This window comes from Euprymna scolopes, chromosome 18, assembly GCF_053919585.1.
Source record: "Euprymna scolopes isolate OS-2025 chromosome 18, ASM5391958v1, whole genome shotgun sequence".
NCBI classification, from domain to species: domain Eukaryota; kingdom Metazoa; phylum Mollusca; class Cephalopoda; order Sepiida; family Sepiolidae; genus Euprymna; species Euprymna scolopes.
In genome coordinates, this window is record NC_136499.1 from 131,777,357 (window position 1) to 131,805,137 (window position 27,781).

Genomic DNA, 27,781 nt, shown 5'->3' on the forward strand with positions numbered 1-27,781 from the left:
CAAGCATAGTTGCCTGGAATTCTCCAGCGTTTCGGGAGTCTCAACCTCCCCCAAATGGGGAGCCCTACCGCTCCTTTGGACGGTCACATCACAGGCAACCGGTGTGTCAAATTGATTATGCCGTAAAGGATATATCTATTTATAATCCCCAAAGTAGTTGGGAGTTTACAATAGCTAAAAAAAAAAAAAGAAACGGAATTTAAAGTAGGGCATTGAAAGGGAACAGCTGGTAACTCTTGAATATTTGCTTCCATTGTACATGTAACCCTACAGAGAAACAAAATAAATTTTTGTGGCTTTTTAGAATTTGCTATGATCACCCTGGAGCCAAGTGGCTTCTGGTTGGGAATCACTGCAAATGCTTCCACATGACAAGCAGTTGCAATCAGAAAAGTGTAAGCAAAGCTTTTGAGGCGGCGAATGTTTTGGAAATGGGAGTCGGTGCTTCTTTGCATTTCTTTGGCGGTTTTGCCAGAAGATCACCTCACGCCATGCCTCGCCATTCCTCGCACGTTTGCTGTGGAAGCAAACGGCGCAAAGTTAATAAGTTTTGCCGGAAGACGGAATCGATTGCAGCGAATAAACCTATGGGACGCACCGGGCCGGTAGCGGTTGGAAGCGAGCAACGCGTCGAGTTGTTTCATTGGAGAAACTGCCAATTCGGCTAAAAAGATCACGATGAAGAGTTATTCCTCTTGAAATTGGCAGTGGTGATTTATTTCGATTTGCAAACAATTTCGAAACGGAATAAAAGACAAGAAAAACGTGTTGAAATTGACAACGAGAGAGAAAGAGAGAGAGAAAGAGAGAGAGAGAGAGAGAGAGGGGGGGTAGAGAGAACGAGAGACAGAAAATAAACGGATACTAAAAATTCAAAAGTTGAAATTCGTAACGAGAGGTATGTTAGAGAAAGAGAGCGATGGGGAGAAAGAGCACCTTGTATTCCCAAGTAGTCACTCATCTGGTACTGGCCAGATTAATCATTGCTTAATTTCGATGATCTGGCGGGCAGCAGGGTGTCAACATAATTGTGCCACAAATTATATTTTCAAAATAGGTAGGCGTTTATAATAGCTAAGAAACTTAGTATAGAACGTCGAGAGAAAGAAAGAAAATGAAGGAGAGAGTAAAAGAAAGATGAGAAAGAAAATGAGGGAGAGGGTAAAAGAGAGGGAAAGAGAGAGAGAGAGAGCAAGAAAATGAAGGAGAGAATAAAAGAGAGATTAGAAAGAAACCGAAACTAACAGAAGTTGAAATTGATAAGCAAAGATAGTGTGTAAGAGAAAGAGGGAGAAAAAGAGGAGCAGACGGAGGAAATAACAGAGATGGGAGAAGAACGGAAAAATTCAGAAGAGATCAAGAAAAATGTGCAATAGGTATCTATAAATAAAAACAAAAAAAAAAAAAAGAAAATTAGAAACTCCGTATTATTTGAATTATTCAAACGACTACTTTTATCTTGAATATTATTTTTACAAGTTTTCGACCGATTTAATCTCCGGCCTTTTCTATGCCGAACTCGGGAATCTTTCTATTAAACTAGGAAATCTTATTATCGAACTCAAGAATCTGCATCAAATTTTAAACGAAATATTTATTTGATCATTGGGCTGGCATACTCATTTAATTACAAACGAAAGTGTGACACATCAAACATGCTATTTCGAACGTAAATGTGACAGATTAACATACAAATAGTATTTAATAATGAGATGCGTCCATCCACTTTGCACGTAAAACGGTTATATTATTATTATTATTATTATTATTATTATTATTATTATTATTATTATTATTATTGGCTATTCCGTGTATTTAATGATCAAAGCGAGTCTTGGTGCTAATAGTTCACGGAAGTAAACAGTGTTAATTAATATGAAAACCCACAGAAAATATAACACTTTTTTATCCCCAGTAATGCATAATTATCCATTCCATATTACATTCCAATGTTCTGGCTGTATTTTCTTAACGGTTCCTTTTTGCTTTTTGCAAGTAGCTGAAGTGATCCATGTACATGAGATTGTTTATTCTTTATTCTTTTACTGTAAACCGAATTATGGACGTGAGTGACATCATCGTTAGCTTAGATAAATACTTTTGCAGTTTAACAAACAAAAAAAAACTACAATAATCTCAGAGCGTCTCCATTTACACTGAATATCTACAGAATACTAACATCCATATATTACGTATGAATGAGTCCCCTGTGGAATTTCTACAGGCCCCGCTATTTATTATTATTATTATTATTATTATTATTATTATTATTATTATTATTATTATTATTATTATTATATCTAACTAACGTTCCTCAAGCGAGGCATATTGTCCTATAAGCATGTGCCGTTACTCTGATAGGTGCTCGATTTACAAAGATAAATAAAAGTGAGAAAATCAGCAGCAAGGTATTTGTGTATATTGCATTTACCTTTGCACAGTATCGGTAGGTCAGGGACATAGGGAGCAGGTAGGCAATTCCAAAGGCGACCCGTGAAAAAAAAAGTTCCAAGGTTGAAAATTTGCTGGTATTCAAGGAGGAACTCAGGAAAGGTTTTTGCTCCTAAACTTGGGGCGGAATTGACAGACATACCAAAAGAGCTTATTATATATATTCTCTGACACATTTGAAATAGTTTCGAAATGAATGTGTTTAGCAATGGAAATGCTATTTCGAAGGGAAGTGTGACGGACCACGTTAAGCGTGACAGACCAAACTGTACACACGGGGTAATGCGTATCTAAAAATAACACAAAAATATAAGTTTAGAAACAAAAGATACATACTATTTGAAATATTCTACTGTTCAAATCTGGAATTTTATTTTCACGATATTTCGGCCGATGTAACCTCCAACCTTCTTCATGGGCATCTTGTTGAACTTGGAAAACTTTCTGTGAAATTTGAGAATCTGCACGGAATTTTGAACATAACCCGTTATTTATTCCACGAATCCACGGAATTAGAATACTTTTGTTCCGTCAGCCATAATTAGGTGGAAGTTGTAATGCACTGTTGCAATCACGGTTGACCTTCAAACTCTAGAAGACAATTAAATTCACCAAGTAATTTATCCCTTACCCCACAGGTCTTTGCTGCGGTTACATCGGCCGAAACGTTGTGGAAATAACCTGGAAGTGAGAAAGGCAATCCGAATAATCAATATAATACGAATGGCCAATCGTTATCTATAAAAAAAATCAGAAACAAGTAAAAAGATATCCAAAAACTAAAATCCTCAACATTATTTGGTTTATTAGTAAGAAAATTTTAATGTATGGAAGGCGCAAGGCGAAACTTTTCCCATTTCGAATTATTTAATTTCCTGTTTTATGTTCCAATTAGCTGTGATGTCAGGGCAAATTTTATGGAAGATACAAAGTCTTGCGTTCTGCATTTTATTACAACTTTTTAAGTTATACATTTTCCTTAGCATGCAATGAAATTCGGGTGAAACATTTAAAGCTCCGCACGAAAACAATATAGGGCACTTATGCATTATAACGACCGCGTTATTCTCGGAATGGTCCGGACGATTTACGAGAAATACAGATAGTTGTTAAAAAGCTTAACACCTTCCTTCTAATACAAAAATTCATAAGTGAAATATCTGTTTGCTACAGTTACTTCAGTATATAATAAAAATCTAAGTATTGTATAGGGTTTTTAATAGTAATGGCATAGTAAGAAGAAATAGAAGAAAAATCCTATAAAAATCACATCAGAAAATGTTTGCTTCGAGTTGTTTATTATTTAAAATATCATATTTGTTCACTTACCTTACAACGATATCTTTTCTATTGATTAGGCGACAACATTATGGTTCCGCCACGTACAAAAATGTTGTTTTCATGTTTCTAGCAAGATGCAGGTATTTCCGACGTTGGCCTAGTAATGTCTACACGACCGTTGATTATTGGTTGGTGCAAGACCTTTTCTGGCTACCTTTCAACAAATGTCATATATAAATAATTCACTTGCAGCAGATATTCTGAGTAACAAAAGAAGTGATGCTTATTTTAAGTTACACCTGATCAAAAAAATCTGCAGAAGATATCATATTCAAGAAATCACATTAATTTATCAAGTTGTGTTTTTAAATAGTGTTAATATTCAAGGGCGGCAATTTTGTTCAATTAGAAATATTTTTTCGTGTCCAAAATAATTAAAACATTTTAACCACTAAAAGTCGTGCAATTCCATGTTTTAAATAATAAAACATTACTTGATCAATCCACGCGAATTTTGGAATATGATATTTTAGTTCCATGACGAGTACGTACATCAAAACATTTTTTCTGTATTTTTTTAATCAAGTGCACTTCTAAATAAGCATCAGGTTATTTATTTCTCAGAAAATATTTTTGCCAATTGGACAATCTTGAATTTAAATCGTGAATAAGAAATGAACTATATTCGTATTATTGTGCTATTTGAACTACTGTTCACATCTTGAGTTTCGTTTGGATATTTTTCAACTGATGTAATCACCTACCTTTATGGTGTATATTTTGTCTATTTCGGGAATCTTTCTAACGAACTAGGGAACATGAACAGAATTTCGAACGGAATTTTTTATTTAGTTCACGAAGGGGGTAGCATGTACTTGTTTTATCAGCGATGGCCTGGTAGAAGTCCTAAGTAATTCACAATTCTATTATGAGCATCGTCCGCACTAAACCAAAGATCAGTAGCAATGTAACAGAGCGGTGAAGTTCGTATGCAAGTGCATGCAAAACGATGGCATTGATAAAGAAAAGGACTATAAAAATTATTTTTAATAATCTTTATGAGTAATAAAATAACACCTGAGTAATTTCAATAACACAAGAATAAAAACAAAATGTAACATTAAGTAATTTCAAGATATGAAAACAAACAGATTAGGATGGAATAAAATAAATCTAATCAAAATTTAAAATTGAAGAAAAAGTGAAAAATTGAACTGGGATTTTTATAAAGAAGATAATGTTAGAAATATAAGTTTAAAAATAAACAAAGATGATTAATAAATACTAAAGTCGAAATATTGACAAAATACAGTTATCTCCCTTAGAACTTAAACATATTACGAATAGTAATCGAGAGGAAGATAAAATAGTTAAACCAAAATCCTAAGATAATGATAAGAATTGAAAAAAAATTTGTTAATTTAAATTCTTAACATAACCAGTACGGGATGAAGATAGATTTTAATTAATACTATTTAAATGACCGTTTTAATTAAAGTTCATTCCTAAGAAATAACATGTTAAGCAATAATTAATTAGCAAATCGTAAGATATAAACAAAGTTTATACAAAACTATCGTAGATTAAGGAAGAAATAGTGGGACATCTAAATTAAAACTAGAATATTTGGGAATTAAATAAAAAAAAATAAATTGAAGAAGAAAAATAATTATTAAAATAAAAACATACAAAATATTAAATAAATATTAAAATAGTAAATTGGTTGAAATATCATTTAAAAAGTAGAAATTTTTAAATGAGGCGATTACCAAATTCGAATGCTATCGAAAATAAAAAGTATATATAAGTGTGCGAGTGCGAGGTCTAACGGCTTGCTCTCTTAAAATAGAGATTATGAGTGTATTCCTATGTGCATGACTAGTGTATTTTGCCGTCTGAGGAGAAGCTATTTTGGAATATTTGTAAATGATATATTTAAAATTGTCCAAATGGTTATTAAACAATTGTAACGCATAAAAAATACACCATATGATGTTCTCATTTTATATTTGTTGTCTTGCCTTTTGCGAAAATTTTACACCCCCATATATATTTATATATATATATATATATATATATATATATATATATATATATATTTACCTGTCATCCCATGTTTACCTGATCGTCAAAAACACGATTATACTAATGATGCAGTCTTATATATATATATATATATATATATATATATATATATATATATATATATATATATATATATATATATATATACTGCACTGAAGAATCCCGAAAGGATGAAACACTAGTGTCTGTAGGTATTTAATTATTATAGTAAAAAAATAATTATGACAGCCCCTTTAAGAAATTCGTTTCTTACTGTTGAGCACTTTCCGTTGAATTAAAAAAAAAGTCGGTCAATTTAGCTCTTATGCGTAGATCATCGTATAACGATTTGATCACTGTCTGTCTGACGTAATGAACATTTAAATTAAAATGTTTAAAATTCAACGCTACTTCACACGGTTAATAGTAGCCGAATGGATACGGCCTCCGCTAATCGAGCCAGAGATGTCTCGTGTCGCGGGGTTCGAATCGTTCGACTGGTTCGTGACACCCTGCACTGAAGAATCCCGAAAGGATGAAACACTTGTGTCTGTAGGTATTTAATTATTATAGTAAAAAAATAATTATATATATATATATATATATATATATATATACATATATATATATGTATATACAGTGGGGAAAATATTTATTTAACACATTTTTTATACAGCGAATGATGTGAAAATTTAACAAGAAATAGTTACTAATTTTACAATAACAAATAACTTTAGAAATTGGAACCTTTTAATGCATAACAAAAATTATATAATAAAAACGAGAATAGCCGGAAAAAAAGTATTGGACACACTAACACAATTTCATCTAATATTTAGTTGAAACCCCTTATTGGCTATTACAGCTTCGAGACGTTTTCTATACGACGAAACTAATTTGTGACAACGTTCAGGCGATGTTTTGGCCCACTCTTCAACACATACTTTCTTCAAATCCTGAATATTACGTGGATCTCGCTGGTGGACCATGATTGAGCTCTCTCCATAGATTTTCTATAGGATTTAAGTCTGGGGACTGACTGGGCCACTTAAGAACATCTATTTTGTTCTGTACGAACCAATTGGAGGTTATTTTAGCAGTATGTTTGGGATCATTATCTTGTTGAAAGATCCATCCCTGTCGCATACCTAACGCATTGGAAGCAGGCAAGAGATTATTTTCAAGAATTTCCCGATATTTGGCTGCATTTATCTTTCCATCTATAATATGAAGTGGGCCAGTACCATTTGAAGAGTAGCATCCCCAGAGCATGACATTTCCACCACCAAACTTTACAGTGTGGAGGGTGTTCTTGGGATCATGCGCTGTGCCATCTCTTCTCGATACTCGACGTACAGAGTTAATGCCGAAAAGTTCCACTTTCGTCTCATCGGACCAGATCATATTCTTCCAGTAATCATCTGTTTTCAGTAAGTGGTCTCTTGCAAACTCCAGACGAGCATTAACATGACATTTTTTTAGTAATGGTGTCTTTCGAGGTGTACGCGATTTAAGACCGTTGCGTCGGAGTACATTACTAATCGTTGGTTTTGTTACTACTATCCCTGCTTCTTTCAAATCTTTCTGAAGTTCGCCTCGTGCGGTTCTTAGTTGCTGCTGAACTTTTCGTACAATCTTTCTCACTGCTCGATCCGACATCTTGCGAGGATCTCCAGTGCGCGGACAGTTCAGGGTTGAGTCATGCACCTTCCATTTTCTAATAAGGTGCCCTATGGTGCTTACAGGGATTTTGAATTGAGCATATATACGCCGATAACCAATTCCATTCTTGTGCTCAGCAATAATCTTATCACAGACGACTTAAGAGAGTTCTTTACGTTTACTCATCCTGAGAACCTTCACGCGTGATGGCTTACTGGTAACTAACATGTTCCAATACTTTCCAACGACGTAGAGTATGGTATACAACAATCGAGAAACTTCTAAAATGTATAATAGTGTCAACAAATTAAAATGCAAATAACAATTTCCAGCATTATTTATAAAAAATAATAATAAAATATAATTTAAAACAATGTGCCCAATACTTTTTTTCCGGCTATTCTCGTTTTTATTTTATAATTTTTGTTATGCATTAAAAGGTTCAAATTTCTAACGTTATTTGTTATTGTTAAATTAGTAACTATTTCTTGTTAATTTTTTGTGTCATTCGCTGCATAAAAAATGTGTTAAATAAAGAATAATGGGATGTGTCCAACACTTATTTTCCCCACTGTACGTATTATTTTTAAAATGTAATTATCTACTGACACGTGTTTCGTCGTCTCGGACTAATCAGAGTGGCTGTATCTAGCCAGATTCGAAATCGGGACCCAACGGTAATGGGCCTAAACCCTTACCCCCTGGACCATCTCGCCGACTGTCTGGATGCATCGCGATTTATTTAGATGTTCTGTTTGAGTTTTAGCGATATGTTTTGAATGAATTCAATTATTTACGAAAGGTTATTTTTACCTAAATGCGAGTTGGGAATAATTTTCCTTTTTATGTATGTATGTATGTATAAATTCACTTGTCATTACTTGTGCAATAGATGGAATTGCCTAATCGTCGAAAAGTAAATGGAAACAAGCAGGTCCACACAGTGTTTTAGAATTATATAGATAGCCATTTCATTATTTATATGTACTTGTTTACATATTGTATTAAATGGTATACTAAGTCAACTTAGTAAGTGAGTGTTGCTCAGCATAAGCCTAAGAAAAACCCGAATAATTATTAATCCTCATCACAACAATCCGCAAAGATAAAACGTCTCTTTATACGTATATATCGAAACCATTTTCTATATATTATTAATAGTTGAACGAAACCTTCAAAGATTTGCGTTCAAAGTCAAAGCGCTATTCAGTTTGAAAGCAGAAAATTGAAGCATCGATGTTTCTGGTCGGTCACACACATTCTTCAGATCAATAATATAATAGATTAATGTTGTTAGAAAGGCAAGAAGAAGAAGAGGAGGAGGAGGAGGAAGAAGAAGAAGAAGAGGAGGAAGAAGAAGAAGAAGAAGAAGAAGAAGAAGTCTAATTCAATTTTAGAAACAGTCTGAACGTTTCAATTTAATTGCCTTGCCTAAATTACTTAACCTTGTCACGGGGTCGTTTACGTGATGTTGGCTGAATATCTGAACGAATGTTGGCTGAACGGATATTATTGCAGCGAATATGTTTTCAGATTACGACCACTCTTCCATCTTCCAAATTGTATCAACTTGAATACGTCGACATTTTCTATATTTTCATTACACACACACGCACACACACACACACACACACGCACGCACACACACACACATCTTAGGTTTCATGTATATAACAAAGAAAAAAATAACAATGCCGTTAAATGAATTCTTTCGATTAGAGCAAAGTAGCCTATATTTCTTGTATATCCTGATTGTGATTGCATTGGATACTGTTGTTATTGGAATCAGAATCGGTAATCATATATTATATCAATGTGATCAGTTTTCTATAATAGTCAACCATATAGGCGCCTATTCGTGACCAGACAGACACACATACGTTCAGGTTACCCCTTTTACCCTTGGCAATGATATAATCCTATAGATTGGTTTTTATATAAAAAGGTAATGTGTTTGACTGATATTTTCGGAGATATTCTTGGCCTGGTGATGAGATTTTCACTAGCAGGGTGGTCATTGAAACATATTTGTATATGTGTAGCCACCAGATTTCATATTCAACATATTCGGATTGCTCTGTCTAAACAATGAGCACTCTTTTGTATTTGGTAGACACATTGTTTTTTGCTTTTGTTTAGATAACTAAACAATACTACCATATATATATATATATATATATATATATATATATATATATATATATATATATATGATATAAAGCTGAAAGTCTGTGTGTGTGTCTGGTCACGAATAGGCTCCTATATGGTTGACTATTATAGAAAACTGATCACATATAATGATAGAAGATGTATTGAGACACAGGAATGGGTATGTTTGATCCGGCATAATGATGATTCATTAAAATTGTGGGGTCTGTGTACGCGCCTGGAAATAAAAAAAATAAATAAAAAAACGTTTATAAGTGTTTTTGATATAGGTGTACATAATACTACTTTAATAAGTATGTTTTAACTTAAATAGAGATAGTATAATGAAATTGTGGGGTTTGCGTTCGCGCCTGGCCTCCATAGAATGAAAATAGGCACAAACTTTAATAAAGAGTTTTCATATCTATCTGCGTAACTATGATAATTATGTTTCAGTTTGAAGAAATATGGTATAATAAAATTATGGGGTGTTTGTTCGTGCCTGACCTCCATAGAATGGAAATATGTCACAAAGTGTAACAAGGTTTTTTAATATAGATCCACAGAATATTGTGATAAGTGTTTCAGTGTTAACAGGTATGGTATGATAAATTATGGAGTTTATCTATTTTATTTTTACTTTCATCATATTTTACTTTGGTTTTGATACCCCCAAATTCAACCCAAATTTACAACCCTTCCTTTTCATAATCATCAGCGCAGGGTGTCACGATTAACGCCAGTCGAACCCCAGCAACGAAAGTCATGTCTGACTTCATTAGCAAGGACCCGAACCATTCGGCTACCGTCAATCACGAGAGATACAGTTGAAATTAAACATTAATTCTTATTAAATATTTTTAACGTCAGTCTGAACGAACATCCCATAATTTTATTATAGCATTTTTCTATATTTCATGTTTCAAAACTTTCACAACAAAACACCAGACCATCTACCACCACTATATATGATTTCGGCAAATTCAAACGCAGATTCAATTAAAAAGGTTTATTTTCCCCTAGAACTGCCCATTTTGGAACAGTGTTTCGCTACTTTGCTTCTTTAGGGCGTTTGTATGTGGTGGCTTCCTAGTCACTCACATATCCGTGAATAAGAAGTTCGTTTTTATAATTTTTAAATAGAAAATGTATTAATGTCTGAGAAAAATAGATTTATGTGTACAGGGTGGCCCCCCACCCCCCAAAAAACAAAAGCTAAATGGAGGCCATCTAGAACATATGCTGTACAACGGAGAAAAAAAAAGGCCAAAGACCTTAGTGTTTTCATGTGATGTTTTGAATATAATAAACTTGTTATGACCAAAGTTTTATGTCATTCGGACAAAGCACTAAGAAACGGGGTCTAATTGTATTTGGGACCTGTTTGTTTGGGGGGGGGGGTTATCCTGTATATAGATTTGGTGTATCGTTGCCACATCAGAGCTAATGCATTTACCAATAGTTTATCCCTCTTGGATAGGGTCCAAAGAACAGTATCCAATCAAATAGGTCCCGCACTGTTAACTAAGGTGCAAACTCTGTTCAATAGCAGCATCCCTATGCATGTTTAAAAAAATATCTTAATGGAATGTACATTAATGAACTGATAGTACTTGTACCCTCTTGGCGTAACTAATACCGACAAACCAACCTAATAACAAAACGCACCCCTTCACTGTGGAAATCCTTAAATGCCAGAAAGCCTTCTACTCTAATATTCTACTCCCTCGTGCTACAAGACTTTGGAATCCCCTTCCTATTTTCTGCTTCCCAGATAGTACTGATATGCAGAAGTTTAATATAATGCAAACCGAAATCTCGCTCATCCCCACTAAACATGGTCCCAATTACGTTTATAGAAACAGATTTTAATTTTAGCGTAAAAGAAGAAACTGTTTCTCGAGAATGTATTTCAACAGAAACATGTATGCATATATGTAGCCAATAATACTTGTAAAAATAAATTTACTATTGAGCACGTTTTGATAAACACAGGAGTTTCTGTAGACATCTAGGAAACTGCACACACACACACTCTCACACACACACACACGCACATATATATATATATATATATATATATATATATATATATATATATATATATATATATATATATATATATGACTAAACAGTTAATAAAACATGTTAAAAACACTTTGAAATGAGTTATAAACATATTTAATCTGAAAAGGAAACACTAGATAAGTGGATAGTCCTTAATCCCCGGAGTTTCGAAGAAATACTTTCCTTCTCATCAGAGGGTAGGAATTAGCAAAATGCAGGATCGGATTTTTCATGCAAAAGTATTTGATGAAAAGTCAAAGATCTTACTTGATAACAAAAAAAAAAGTGTAGCAGAGGGAATATAGTGAAGAAAAAGGTGATTACACATGAATGGATAGTCTGGTGGAAGATAAATAATCCAATGACGGTAAAATCCAATTTGTAATTTTTATTTTATTTTATATATATATATATATATATATATATATATATATATATATATATATATATATATATATGTGTGAATAAAAAGGAAAAACCTAAAAGAGTAAAAACAAAAATAAAATCAACGTTTCGTCCCTATTTCAGGGGACATCATCAGGATTTCTAGGCGAAGATGTGCAGGAAAACGGTCATATATCACATGCGAAAGAGAAGTTCAGTTCTCTTTCTGTTCTGGAGAGAAAAAATTCATGATGTATAATATATATATATATATATATATATATATATATATATATATATATGTATATACATGGGACATTTTTTCTTTAATTTATAAAGCTCACTAAAACTTAAAAGTATATACAAAAAATAACAAAAAGTCTATTTTCCAAATTTCAAGATATTGGCCATCTTACCGTGCATTGCTTTAAGTATGCTGAATGTCAAATTCTTGACAGCACCTGTTTCGTAGCGCAGAATCATTCATGTAATAATTATATTAATTTTTGAATTTATGTTGCCCTTGACTCATCAGTAGAAAACGAATCAACTTTACGAAACTAAATATCAAATCTATTTATTTGTGTACGATATTTATAGTTGATTTGTTTTATAGCTAAACATTGTTTAGTTATAAAACTTCTTTTGTTACATAAATTAGCTAGCCGCCCGACGTTGCCCGGTCATAGTATACGTTTAAATCTGATATTTTAATTCATGCAAATTGCGTATGTATTCTTATTAAATCAATCGCTTATTGATTATTAAATGTTACGAGGTTGTATTGAAGGCTTACCAATTCTTATTCAAATTTATACAACGCTTACATGGAAGAAAATACACTACTTTCATACATTTTTTTCGAGTTCATAAATGCCAGCGGAGAATAAATCAAACTGTCTTCAACTGCAAACATATTTATGGTTTTCATGTCACGTGATCGGGACACTATTCAGTAAAATACGTGACAAACTTCTATTTGTTCACAGTACGACCTATTCCCATCGCATTGTCTCTCCCTTCCCTCTCTCTCTCTCTCTCTCTCTCTCCCGCCGCAACTATGCACGCATTCGTCCAAGTGACATGTTTATGCTCCACTCGAAACATGTTGAGAATTATTACAATTCATGGTGAAAACATTTTCTGGGTAAATCTTTTGTGCAAAATATGGTGTTTTTCTCTAAAATGTAGTGCTCCAATATTTAACCACTTACTCGTAGATTAGTAAAAGCACTTCGGAAAATAATGAAGCGAAACAGACTTGCATTGATAGCAATTTGCTGAAAACACACACACACACACACACACACACACACACACACACACACACACACACACACACACACACACATATATGTGTATATACAAATTTGCAGTCATCGACATACAGTCCTCTTTCGTTGTATCACAACTCATCAGTGCCGCTAGATTAGCACCTCTCCCAACCCGAGGAATGGACCTAAAACCATCGCGTTGATAGTCAGCGGTTCCACCGATCGACCCACGAGAGCAGTGCCCGCAAATAACCTCGCCAAATCTCTATTTTAAACAAACATCCGTCCACCATTTTTATAGTGCTCAAACCGCTTATTTATAAACAAATAGCAAGCTTCGAACTTTTCAACCAATTAAGTAGCGGATGATATATATCTATATATCTATAAAAGTGAACGTGTCTGTCTGTCTGTGTGTCTGTCTGTGTGTCTGTGTGTCTGTCTGTCTGTGTACATTTCCCTACGCAATAACTCTGTCAATTTTTAGTCTATAGACTCGAAATTTGAAATACCGGGTACTGAGATTTGGGAAAATCGATGTGACGGGTGTCAGCCAGAAATTTGGCTGTTAAGGGGTCAAATTTCAACGATTTGACCTTTAAGAACTCTACCAAACTCCTCCGACAATTTTGGGTCTAGACACTTGAAATTTTAGATTTAGGTTCCTTGAACATAGATCTAACTTAATAAAGTGATTTGAGCCCGAAACAATAAATTTTAAGGGGTCATAATAGGGGTCAAAGTTTTAAAAAATTAACCATTTTTTTTGTTTTTTTGCTTTTTTTGCACAGCATACACCTCCAAACACCCGAGCAACGCCGGGCACCCCTGCTAGTATATATATATATATATATATATATATATATATATATATATATATATATATATGCATACATATATATATACACTACAACCCCGGGATACGGCATAAAAATAATAACAAAAGACACTATAGTACATCATACACATGTATATAATCAAATGATATTATAAATGTTGCATAAGGGTGTTATTATTAGACGAAAGGTACTAAATATTCGTATATGCTTCGTTGTTCTTATTTAGTGTTCTTGTTTAGATGACGACATATATTTGTTGCTGTTCATCTTGTGTGCTGTGAGAGATAGCATATTGGTGACATTAACAGGTACATGTAAATAAGAGACAGTTGTACATTTTTATAAACACAAAGTTCATATTAATACACTTTGAGAGGCGATTTGATATATATATATATATATATATATATATATAGATAGATAGATAGAGAGATTGGAATTTATGCTTTTGACAGTTTTGTATGAAACGGGAGTGTTTATATAACATTTATAGTTTGACACATATACTTTCTAACATCTGTACTATTACTATTTATGTTTATTAATCCCAACTGAGAATGAAAGGGATACCATTAAATTAGTTCGCAGTAATTTATGATAACGAATGTCCATATAAGGTTTTAGCCAGATCGGCCTAGTAGTTTCTGAGAAAACTTCTAAATGAATGCTAACTGTGCATCAAACCGATACCATGATATTTCGGTGGCTGCAATTAATAACTAAATTTCAGCCAAATTGGCATAGTAGTTTCCAAGTAGTGTGTTTGTATAATTCCGACAGCCCTCAAGTAACTATTTTTTAATTATATACCTCGGCACCATGTTTTCCCGGATTAAAACCAATCAAAAGGTTTTCACGTGCCTGAATACCCTATATACCAAGTTTCAAGTCTGCGCATTAAAAATCGTTGAGTATATAAGATGAGAAGTGCCCTCTTATAAACATTTTCACACACGCACATACTGACACATATATATATATACATATATATATATATATATTCATATATATATATATATATATATATATATATATGTCTTATTAAAAGTATTCCGAATTGTACTGGGTTTATATAATTGAAAAATCAGTAATCGTTCATATACCAATAAATGTTAAGCCAAAAAGAGATGACTTAAACTGTAAGCTACAAAATTATCATATTTCATAATTGAGCGTTGATATATTTTTTTAACAAAATCTAAGGAATGTATTGATAGCAACAGTTACAATTTGTTTAAAAAATATTCGTACAAATTCAAACATTATGTCGTTTGATTTCCATTTCATAATGTTTCATTATTAAAGTGTTTTTTATTCAACGAGTATGACGAAAGACTGTTCTTGTGAAAATTTTCGAACGATATAATGTTTGAAGTTGTCCGAATAGTCTTGAAACAATTGTAACTAACGTTTAAATATACTATTTATTGCTATCAATCCATTCTTTGATTCTTGCTTATATAATAATTTACAGGTATATATATATACCTGTAAATAAATGTTTGCGGTTTCACTGAAAAAAAATGTTAGTCGAATTCTTCCCTTGTTTTTTTTTTTTTTGATTTCGACTCTCCTCTTACAACGTGTTGATCTCGAGTGCTGATATATAACGTCTAGGTTACGTATATATATATATATATATATATATATATATATATATATATATATATATATAATTATAAAAATCAAATAACCTTGTAACTATGTATGCACCCGACTCTGCGGTTTACGACATCCGGTTGCGCATGCGCGTAACCTGCGCACTGAAATATTAACGTTATTATTAACGTTATTATTTCGAAATGATTATTTAACATGGGAAGAGTAGGGTTTATAATAACTTAAACGTAATACAGAAATGAACGATGTAAAAAAAGCAGACAGTATTAACAATTGTTTATTTGGATAATTTAAACGCGAAAAAAAAAAAGAACAATTAGGACGCTGAAATATTAACGTTATTATTTCGAAATTACTATTTAACATGGTAAGACTGGGGTTTAAATAACTTAAACGTAATACAGAAATTACTGATGTAAAAAAAAGCAGATATATCAAAATTTGAATTTAACTATAATAAGTATTATGGTATCTGTTCAGTGCACATTTACCTATAAGTATGGCCAACCACTTATCATTCAGTAACTGTTTTTTTCACAAATAATTAATTATAATAAACAGAACGAGTCATAGAAATCTATCTATATTCTTTTTTCATTTTAATATGCTTTCATAGAAATGTTTCTGTTATGTCAAAAATAAAACTATTTTCTTTACGTCACAAGTGTCACGCTCATACATGAATTCCATAGTTAATATAACATACTGACCCAACGGGTCACAGGTAGTCAATATATATATATATATATATATATATATATATATGTGTGTGTGTGTGTGTGGGGGGGGTCTATACGTTGGCCATTAAAGTGTAAGATTAAAAATGGTAAAAATAAAAAGTGATTTTTAGATTATATTTTCTTTGATTGTCTTGTGAAAACATTTTTTTAAGTAATGAATGTAAATAAACAAAAACTCAGGAAGCCCCCAAAGCACTACTGCAAGCACTTATTAAAATTAAGGAGGTCATACTAAAAGCATCACTAAAACCAATTTTCTAGTTACCTCCCTAATTGATATTGAAATATTTTTTAAGACCTGATAAAATAATAATAAATCGCCAGAATCCACAGGAACGCTCTTGAAAGCAGTAAGTATGATTATATTTATATTTATATTTAAAACAATGTTTTTTTTAATTCTAAAGTGTTACATTACATTTATTTGTAAAGAAAACACGTTAAGATAAGTGATATAAAAATAGTGTTCACCTCATGTAAGGTTTGAATAGCAGTAGTGTCTTTTAATATTGGGCTTAAGACAGGGCTGCCATGAAATACGGAAACAGACGAATTTTTTAAACCAGAAGTCAGAAACCGGATGGGCGGTTTAAATGCGCAAGTAAGCAATCTGATATATATATATATATATATATATATATATATATATATATATATATATATATATATATATAATGTTTTCTATGCATATAACGTTTTTCCATGTATAGAAATTTTCTAATGTATAGAACATTTTTCACGCATATAAAGTTTTTCGATGCATATGAAGATATGGAGTTTTTCCATGTATATGAAACGTTCCATGTATATAAACTTTTTACATGTATATAACATTTTTCCATGTATATAAATTTATTCGACAAACTTCTGGGTCTGACCTTTACTCCTGATCTGAAAGGAAACACGTACATCAGATCCGATGTCCAGCCTGCTAAAAAAGGGGTGACATCGTTCTACCGCTCCATTAGATATCTGACTGCTGATACAATTCTCTACCTGTATGAGAGCCAAATACGTGAAAGGATGGAGTACTGTTGCCCCATCCAAGCAGAAGTAGCTAGAAGCAGCTTATTCTGCTTTTACAGAATTTAAAATACACTTGGTAGCCTAGTAGGGGATACTTTTTCTCTTCCCTGCAACCCCTTCCCCACAGAAGAGACGTTGCGATCCTGTCTCTGCTTTATCGTAATTTTCATGAAAAATGCTCGACTGAGCTCCCATCCATGCCCCCCTAGCCAGAGTTTCACGAAAGACACTCGTCTTGATAAAACCACTATCCATAATTTGCCTCACTTTTTATATGTGCTTAAACATAAACTTAGATACCATAAACAAAGCTTCTTTATTAGAACTGCGTGTCTGGGGAACTCTGTTCCGTTTCCTTACTTTCCTACTGAATACAACATGGTCGTCTTCATGCTCAACGTGAATACTTTCTTGATAAGCTGTTCCCTTAAGGAATCCAATTCACCAAATGTCCACTACTAACGATTACTACGATATTGTCCCATTGACTGCCCTACATTCGTTAACCCTTATCATCGTGATTCCTTTGTAAAAAAAAAAGACGCTTCAAATAAAAAATATAATTGATTTAATACTTACAGTTTGTGTTCCGACAGAAACAGATTGCATCCAGTAAATCCATAAAATAACTTCGGGAATGAAAATCCTGCAAAAAGAAAACGTCAGAATAAATCCTCCTTGGACGACAGTTTTATGTCCTCGTCGGTAACTTGTCAAGCCAAACTTAGTTGAAGGTCAAGTTGAAACTTTTATGATGACTATTGAATCGCACAGAATGTCGGTCAAAATATTTGTGAATATTTACATTTTTTTTTTTACAAGTTCATATTTTTTCTCGAGGAAGAGGAGGAGGAGGAGGAGGAGGAGGAGGAGGAGGAGGATAGAATGAGGCGGAGATTATACATTTTTAGGCGTAGAAAATCCAGTGTTTGAATAGGAAATATTTGGATTTGGACAAACTTTTAAAAATCATCCAAAACAACAATGGTTAGCCTTTTGGCTAGAAACAAAGTGTAGTATCTGTTCTGCTACTATACTTTACCTTTTCTATTCTCGATCAGTGAAAGAGAAACCCTTCATGACAGAGAATATTTATTTTTGTTCATATGCAGAGTGCTCCATTTGGGGAGCTGAATTTTCCCCACTTTAAAAGCCGCCTCTATGTCTAACTCTGATTTCATAGGGGGACAAGTAAATATAAGCTTTGAAAAATCCTCATTTAAGAAGAACTTAGTAGGGAAAAGATTAAGTTTAGTATCACACTAGATACTGCACTTTAATTCTTGCGATAAACCCGCCACACGTGGATTAAATTTTCAAGTCATTTTTAAATATTTTATAGTCCAGGGTCTCAGCTACCTTTTGGAATCTTTTATTAACGGAGATTTGGTATCTGTCTGAAGCACTATACTGTTACTCTTGTTTTTTTCTATCTGTCTATTTTCAATTCATCAATTTGTTGGGTCGTTTTATTGTAGTATACGTTCTTACATTATTGTCTAATAATGTCAATTATAACGTTATTTAAAAAAAAACATTCATTTGCTATCATTAGTTCAATATAAAACAATAACCATTTATTTGAACAAAAATATCATAGTAAAACAATAAAAAATTTAAACAAAAAAGTAATAGTTTAATTTCTTATCAGTGATAATTTTTTCAAGAACTTACCTTGCACTCATTGCTTTATTGCTTGAATTTTAATTTTAATGATTTTAAAAGTTTCGGAAAAATAGTCGATCAGTTATTCATTTTATTTTCCTCGTCATAACCAAAATATTTTTTCCATTTTTCATTGAATTGATGTTCATATTAACAGAAATGATTAATAATTCCGTATCAAATAAAAATCATTTGCCATAAAAAATACACACAAAAACGCAGAATTTCCTTCGCCATTTTATGTGGTTTTACGTAAACTGTCCGAAAATTCCCAGCGACAATTATTCTGCATAAATGCCCGGATTACGTTTTCTCCTTCTTAACAAATATGTGCAACGATCTAATGCAGATGAGCTTACAAATATGAATCCAAATTGAGGGGAAGATTAGCTTGAATAAACGGTTGCAACAACAGAATAAAAATAAATCATATCTAATAATATAATAAAGTAATATAGTAAGAAAAAGGAAGTCTTAGCCAAGTAAAAGAATATATATATATATATATATATATATATATATATATATAAAATAAAAATTTAAAAAATGGAAATTCAATTAACTTTCTTGAAGTTATATATTTTGATTTTACCGTCACTTGATTATTTATCTTCCACCAGACTATCCATTCATGTGTAATCACTTTTTTCTTCCCCATATTCCCTTTGCTTCACTTTTTTTGCTATCAATTAAGATCTTTGACTTACTTGTTGTTTCATCAAATACTTTTGCATGCAAAATCCGATCCTGCATTTTGCTAATTCCTACCCTCTGATGAGAAGGAAAATATTTCTTCGAAACTCCGGTGATTAAGGACTATCCACTTATCTAGTGTTTCCTTTTCAGATTAAATATGTTTTTAACTCATTTCAAAGTGTTTTTTAACATATTTTATTAACTGTTTGCTCGTGTATATAATATATATATATATATATATATATATATATATATATATATATATATATATATTGTTTTAACAAAAAACAAGACTTCAATGAATGGGTTGATAATAACAAATAGTGTATTTATTGGTTAGTTATAATTGTTTCAAGACTATTCGCACAAATCCAAACATTATGTCGTTTGAACATTTTCACAAGAGTAGACTTTCCTCAGACTTATTGAATAAAAAACACTTTAACAATAAAAACATTATGGAAACCATTTCCCTTATAAGTAAAAGAAAACAAGCGAAAGTATTTGACCTATATCGCATAATTGCAAAGTATTTTAAGACTATATATATATATATATATATATATATATATATATATATATATATGTATGTATATATATAACTTGTTATATTTTTTGGAGGGAATTAGACGTGGAGTCTAAAGAGGAGTTTTAATGAATAAGTAAATGTATTAATACTTTTAAAAGAAAACAGTGCCATTTTACTTTAGATACATAATGAGCTCAATAGGTATAGATATCCTAGAGCCATAGTAATATTGAGTAAAAAGATTCATAATTTTGAATTACTAATCAGTTTCAAAAGAAAAACAAAGAAAATCAACTCGATTGTACGATCGTTTCGGAAACGATGTTCATTTTAGTGAAATTGACAATAAATATTGATAATAATTTGACAAAAGTTTTGTCCTTTGAAAAATAGTCTCCTTTATCAGAAAAAAATAGGGGGGGGTAGAAGTTAAAGACATCAAAATAAGAAATGCTAGTTTTATTTTGATGCCTCACCCCTATTTTGCTGATAAGGGATATATATATATATATATATATATATATATATATATATATATATATATAATAAGCTATAAAATATATACGGCGATTAAGCTTCACTGAACATTCCGCGTTTCATCGACTCTAGGACTCCTCAGTTAAAGTTTACACATAAATTTATACTTTCGTATATTAATTTTATGTAAGTAAATAAAGTATATATATATGTTATGTATATATACATAATATATATATATATGTTATGTATATATACATAACATGTATGTATATATATACATTATGTATATATATATGTTATGTTTTATGTAATTAAATAAAGTATATATATATATATATATATATATATATATATATATATATACACGAATTAACATGTTGATGAATAGAAATAAAAAAAATTAAAAATAAAGGCTAGCTAACCAAGTTTCGTTCCTCGCTCAGCAGAGTTTAATCTGGAAATATTGCAATTAAAAAAAATGTCATGAGTATGGCGGGGGAGAAAATAAATAAAGGAAAAATAAAATTTTCAAAATATTAAAAAGTAAGCCGGGGAAAAATACATACTTCTGTTTTTTTTTAATTTTTTTATTTAGTTATTTCTTTTCAGAAAATACATTTAATCGAAGTCATGACTCTGTTCTTAAATGAAGATACGAAAATTAGGCGATAGATTAATACTTAAATGGGCTTTTCTGTAACTACAGCAAAGGTAAATGTTTCTCCGGTGCTTTTCTCGTTAAGGGAATTTTTCTTTTTCTTTCTCTTCAAAAATGCGCTATTGTCAAAAGTGTGTTTATTTATAAAGTCTGAAAAAATGCTGGTTTTGAAAAATTTTCAATAGATATAATGTTTGAAATTGTTCAACTGGACATGGAAACAATTGTAACGTAAAATGAAATACACTTTTTGTTGCCATCAACACCCTTTTTGAAGTCTTCATTTTGCTTCCTCAGTATATATATATATATATATATATATATATATATATATATATATATATATAAAAATTTAAAAAATGGAAATTCAATTAACTTTCTTGAAGTTATATATTTTAATTTTACCGTCACTAGATTATTTATCTTCTACCAGACTATCCATTCATGTGTAATCACCTATTTCTTCCCCATATTCCCTTTGCTTCACTTTTTTTGCTATCAAGTAAGATCTTTGACTTACTTGTTGTTTCATCAAATACTTTTGCATGCAAAATTCGATCCCGCATTTTGCTAATTCCTACCCTCTAATGAGAAGGAAAATATTTCTTCGAAACTCCGGTGATTAAGGACTATCCACTTATCTAGTGTTTCCTTTTCAGATTAAATATGTTTTTAACTCATTTCAAAGTGTTTTTTAACATATTTTATTAACTGTTTGCTCGTGTATATATATATATATATATATATATATATATATATATATATATATATATATATATATATATATACATATATATATATATTGTTTTAACAAAAAACAAGACTTCAATGAATGGGTTGATAACAACAAATAGTGTATCTAGTGGTTAGTTATAATTGTTTCGCACAAATCCAAATATTATGTATTTTTTCTAGTAGTGCCAAATTAAATATTCCTATGTGTTTTTACTCAAAAGTTCAAGATCTAAGAAGACGCGAGTTGAATCATTAAAATATATAATCTTTTTGTGCCTCTAGATTTTTTCTTTACATTTTAAATGCACTTTTGCCAGCGATGAACGATGGAGGAATGGACGTTCGGGGCAACCTTTGTCATGCAAGTGTCGTTTCAAAAGGTAAAGCCTACAATCTTTTAAAATCAAAATGTTGAAGAGCTAAAAAGTAGGAGTAGTGCAGTTAAAACGATCACATTTTTATATTATTTAATTGGAATTTATTACTTCGGGGCCCCTGGCGCACTGGATAGGGACGTTGTATCTCTATGGTTCCAAGCGAGTATTGTGTGAAGATAGCGGTGTAAATCTTATCCAAAGCAGGTCAGAGGCTGACTTGGACAAAAATGTGAGACGACAACTATGGAAGGCAGTAATTGCTGAGAATACAGTTAGGAAATTCGGAGTTTCTATCCCGTCGCGGCTACCACCTGACGAAGGCCAGATAAATAGTTGGCCGAAACGTCGTGAAAGAACAACTAATAAAGATGAGGATAATAGTCAGCAATAAAGAAATTGAATGTTTGTGCTCAAGAATTTTTATTCTACATAACCAACACCATTCACAATGAACTTTTGCAAGGAACTCAATGATACAAACGAGAGTAGTTTCTTTCTAAGAATCACACACTGTTCATAACTGCTACAAAGAGATTAATATTTCAGGTCATGAATGAAAAAGTGCAGCTATCATAACAATGTGCAATCCTCTTTAATCAAACGAAAAATAGGAGGCATTACTTTTGGAACAATTCTCATAATAGAGTAGCTCACAAAACTTAGTTTTTGACGTTCCTATTTTGAAAGTAAATAAATAATTGTTATAATTATTTTTCTATGCTTTGCAAATGATTCAAGTTTTAGTATGTTATAATGGATGATAACGACTACCAGTTGTTAAAGTTTCAGCTTTTCACAGCTGTTATTTCTACAAAATATAAGGTTTTAAAATGTTGTCCCTTAGTTTTGGACACTACTGTAGAAATTGTAGCAAATAAAAAAACAAAAAACAAAAGAAATCTTCCAACTAAAGCATGACAGATTAACCGAAAGCGTGACCGACCAAGAAACAATACCAAATAAAAATGACGACGTATCTTAAAAGAGAAACCATTCGCTTCCACTACGCAAAGATTCATTCCTTTTTTTGTTCTGAAGGAAATTAAGTTCTTGAATTCTGTCGAATTGAAAACGAAAACCATTTTTCATTTGTTTTATTTTCGTTGCAAATATTTCTTCGCTTAAATGCATTCTCAATGGGGCCAATATGAACCTCGCCTGAAACCGCAGGGTAAATCATAATAAAAAAAAAACAATAGACTGTCATCGACACCCCATAGAAAATTGATTTTTGTGCTGGTAATGATAGATATACTACGAAGAGACGCACGCATATACACGCATAGACGCCTTTTATCCTTCATGATAACGGATACATACATGCGATATCTGGCATATACATACATACATACATACATACATACATACATACATACATACGTACGTATATATATATATATATATATACATATATATATATATATATATATATATATATATATATATATATATATAAATTCAGGTTTGAGATGTTAAAAAGTAGGGACTAAGGTTGGTAGATAGTGCTCCGTAACAAGGACAGACTGTTTTTTTATTTTATTTATTCGAGGGCAAACAGTTAAATTTGGTCGCTACAAGCAGCCCTCTGTTTCAGTTAATATTTCGACGCCATAGAAAAAAAAGGAAAAGTTATTTTCCCTTTTTTCTATGGCGTCGAAATATTGACTGAAACAGATGGCTGTTTGTAGCGAACAAAATGTAACTGTTTACCCTCAAATAAATAAATAAATAAATAAATAAATAATAATAATAATAATAATAATATATACATGATGATTGCAACGTCTTGTCAGACGAGTGCCACTCCCTCAGACACTTAAACTCCATGAGCCCAAAAATGACTTCCACCGCCACAGGACAATTTTAATAGACAAATGCCCGAGGGAGTATCTATACACAGATGATGTTACAGAGTCTTAGCTTTGTACAACAGCTAAGCCTCTCTCTCTCGGTTCAAAATGTTGAGATCCAGCAATAAGCAAGAACAAGATAACCAGCAACAAGTTAAATTGCAGACCAGCTTAATGCGGGTACTAGTCTCCCGCTTTATGTTTTTTTGAAATCAGAGATTTGCTTCTGATAGAAAGGTTGCCTTCACCACGGCTTACAGGAGCCCTCTCCACCCTAACACACACATACATACACACACGGTGCTATTGGCCGGTGACCCCGAAAAAGGGTTCATTCGCCCTTTGAAAGATCTAGTTTTTAATCCTTAGGGAGACTAGCCATCCTCCTCACCAAACAAGTCTTGTGGGGGAACCAGTTTAGTCGCCGGTGACCCGACCATGAGGCAGGTAGTACTGGGTTACATGGTACCAGTAGCATATGACATGACCTGAAATACATACATACATACATATATACATACACACACATATACATATATATATATATATATATATATATAAATTGTAGGATTTATCGTTAAATTCTCTTAGGGAAAATATAATTCTTTATTGTCATATAATTAAATTACATAATTACAATAAAATTATTATTAATGTAATAATAAATTTAATTAAAATAGTAATAAAACTGAAATATATATAAAATTCAAATAAAAGCAACAATTCGTATAACCAGAAATAGAAGATATATATTTTGTAATTAGTTTCGTATAAAATTAAATATATGTATATATATATATATAGATGTTATATATATATATATATATATATATATATATATATATATTATAATTAGGAACGAGAGAGGTGTGCTCAATCTATAAAGTACTGCGTCGCTGAGCAGCAGCTTGGTTCCCACTAGTTTTGATGAATAACAAACAGAATCCTGAACAAAAGCGTATGCTCTATCCCAACCATCATCAATACACCTGAGATAATCTAATCAGCAGCAGACAAAGCCAATCTCTTTGCAAAGAACTTTGCAGCTAACTGTACCCTATGGAATCAAGGCCGCGCCAAAAAAAAAACAAACAAAAAAAAAACTAGCCCTGATGATATCTCAATTATAGCACTGAAAAAAGTTGTTTAAACGTTGTCTTAAGATGAATTACTTCCACACAAACTGGTAAACCTCAGCACAATCCTCTGTATTTAAAGAATTACGCTATCTGTCATCTCCCTCTCAGTACTGAACAATAAGTGTCTTGTGCGTCATGAGTAAATAGTTAGACTCTGCGTTAAATGGAGAAGTAGTCACTTACTAAATAAATGAATATATAAATATATAAATAAATAAATAAAAATAATCCCCTCGGTGACCTACAATATGATTTTCGTTCTTCTATATAGATTTACAGCAGATGTGCTAACTGTTATATCTCATAGGATTAACGAATCTCAAGGAACGCTTCTTTTCCAGGACAATTGCTCTTGACATGTCAACGATCTTTGATAGAGTATAGGATAAGGGTCAACTTCACGAGAGCTCAATTTACGGTATCGCTTTAAATACCTTATACATTATTAAATCATTGGTAGTGGTTGATAGGCAGAAATCTAGAAGCTTAAATTATTAACAGTGGACTCCTTCGGGAGTTCATCCTGCCTCGAACTCTCTTTCTGATATACATCAATGATCTTCCAAATCATATCCTAGGATCATTTGTAAAAAGTTATGCTGACGACACTACCATCTATGGAAACACTTCAAAGGCGGCAAATGACCAATATCTCTCTGGTTCTCCGTTCTCTGATCTTGAGCACGGGGTGCAATGGGGAAAGTGGTGGCTGGTTAATTTTCAAATATCTAAAACCAAGCTTCTATCTTTCAATCATCAACGCTCCGATCCCCGTCTAGCGTAAACTGAAATGAATGGCTCTAGTCTTGGAGAGGCTTCATGTTTTGACAAGCTTCTACGTCTGACTTTTACTCTTGATCTGAAATAGAACACATACATCAAAGCCGTTATCAATGTCGCTGGAAAAATGGCGAAATCCTTCTACCGCTCCAGTAGATATTTCACTGCTGATGTAATTCTCTATCTATAAGAGTCAAGTACGTCCAAAGATGGAGTACTGTTACCACATTTGGGCAGGAGGTGCTAGAAGCAGCTTATCCTGCTACGATATTGTTCAAAATACAAGGAGATGCCTTTTTCTTTTCCCTGCACATTACTTCCCACAGAAGAGACGCTGCGATTCTGTCTCTGCTCAGTAGTTATTTTCATGGCCAGTGCTCGTCTGAGCTCCAATACATGGTCGCAAAAATATCACGAAAAACACTCTTCTAGCTGAAAGCACTATCAATAATTTTCCCCACTCATGATCTGTGTTCGTAAACCTAAACGCAGATTCCATGAACAAAGTTTCTTTCTTAGAACTGCACACCTGCGGAAATCTGTTCTGTTTCTATGCTTTCCAGCGGACCACAATATGGTCGTCCTCGTTTAATGTAAACGAGTTCTTGATGAGTCATTCCATTAAGTAATTCAACTTACCAAATTTCCACTACTAACGATTACTACATTTTCCCATTGACTATTGTACACTCATTAACCTTTATCTTCAAGTGGCTTCCGGTCCTTGATAAGTGGTGACCCTTTGTAAAATAACGTGGTAGTTATTTGTGTTTTACATTTGTAGCAGTCTCCATATGTCCGGCATGCACCTGTAGCTCATGTGTATTTGTCTCTACATTCAAAAGTTTTCCTTAATGTTTCTAGCATTGTTTTTAGTTGGATCCTCTCACTTATAATTCTTATTACATTATCTCCAATTCTTTGCTCGAAAATTTTTCCTACCGTTCCTATTATTATTGGTCTTATCTCAACTTTCTTCATCTTCCACATCTTTTAAGCTCTCTGGCTAGTTCCGCGTATTGCTCCACTTCCCCGTTTCCTTGGTCCTCACTCTGTGTGCTGCTGGAACGGCAAAATATGCAATCTGGCAGAGTATTTCCTTCTTGTTAACTATTATCAAATCAGGTCTTCTTGCTTGGATGGATTTATCTTTTTTTATTTTTTTTATTATTACATTTTCAGCCCAAACAAGGCGCATTGCCACTTTGGTGTAGGGGGCTACTATCAGGGGCAGCAACTACTGGAACACTATGTTGGGATTTGGCCAGCAAGATGTCGGTTCACGTTACACTTGAACTTCTGCATGTCAGTACAGT

The 27,781-nt window shown here is 32.4% G+C and overlaps 1 protein-coding gene across 1 annotated transcript in view; it reads right to left on the minus strand.

Moving 5' to 3' along the window:
- LOC145297833 (uncharacterized) overlaps positions 1–27,781 on the minus strand; it is a 1,294,147-nt gene that overhangs the window by 702,638 nt on the left and 563,728 nt on the right. The window contains exon 3 of the mRNA XM_080144164.1: positions 18,136–18,202. Coding sequence (XP_080000290.1) covers positions 18,136–18,165 — 30 coding nt within the window. The 5' untranslated portion in view covers positions 18,166–18,202. The remainder of the gene's footprint in view (positions 1–18,135; positions 18,203–27,781) is intronic.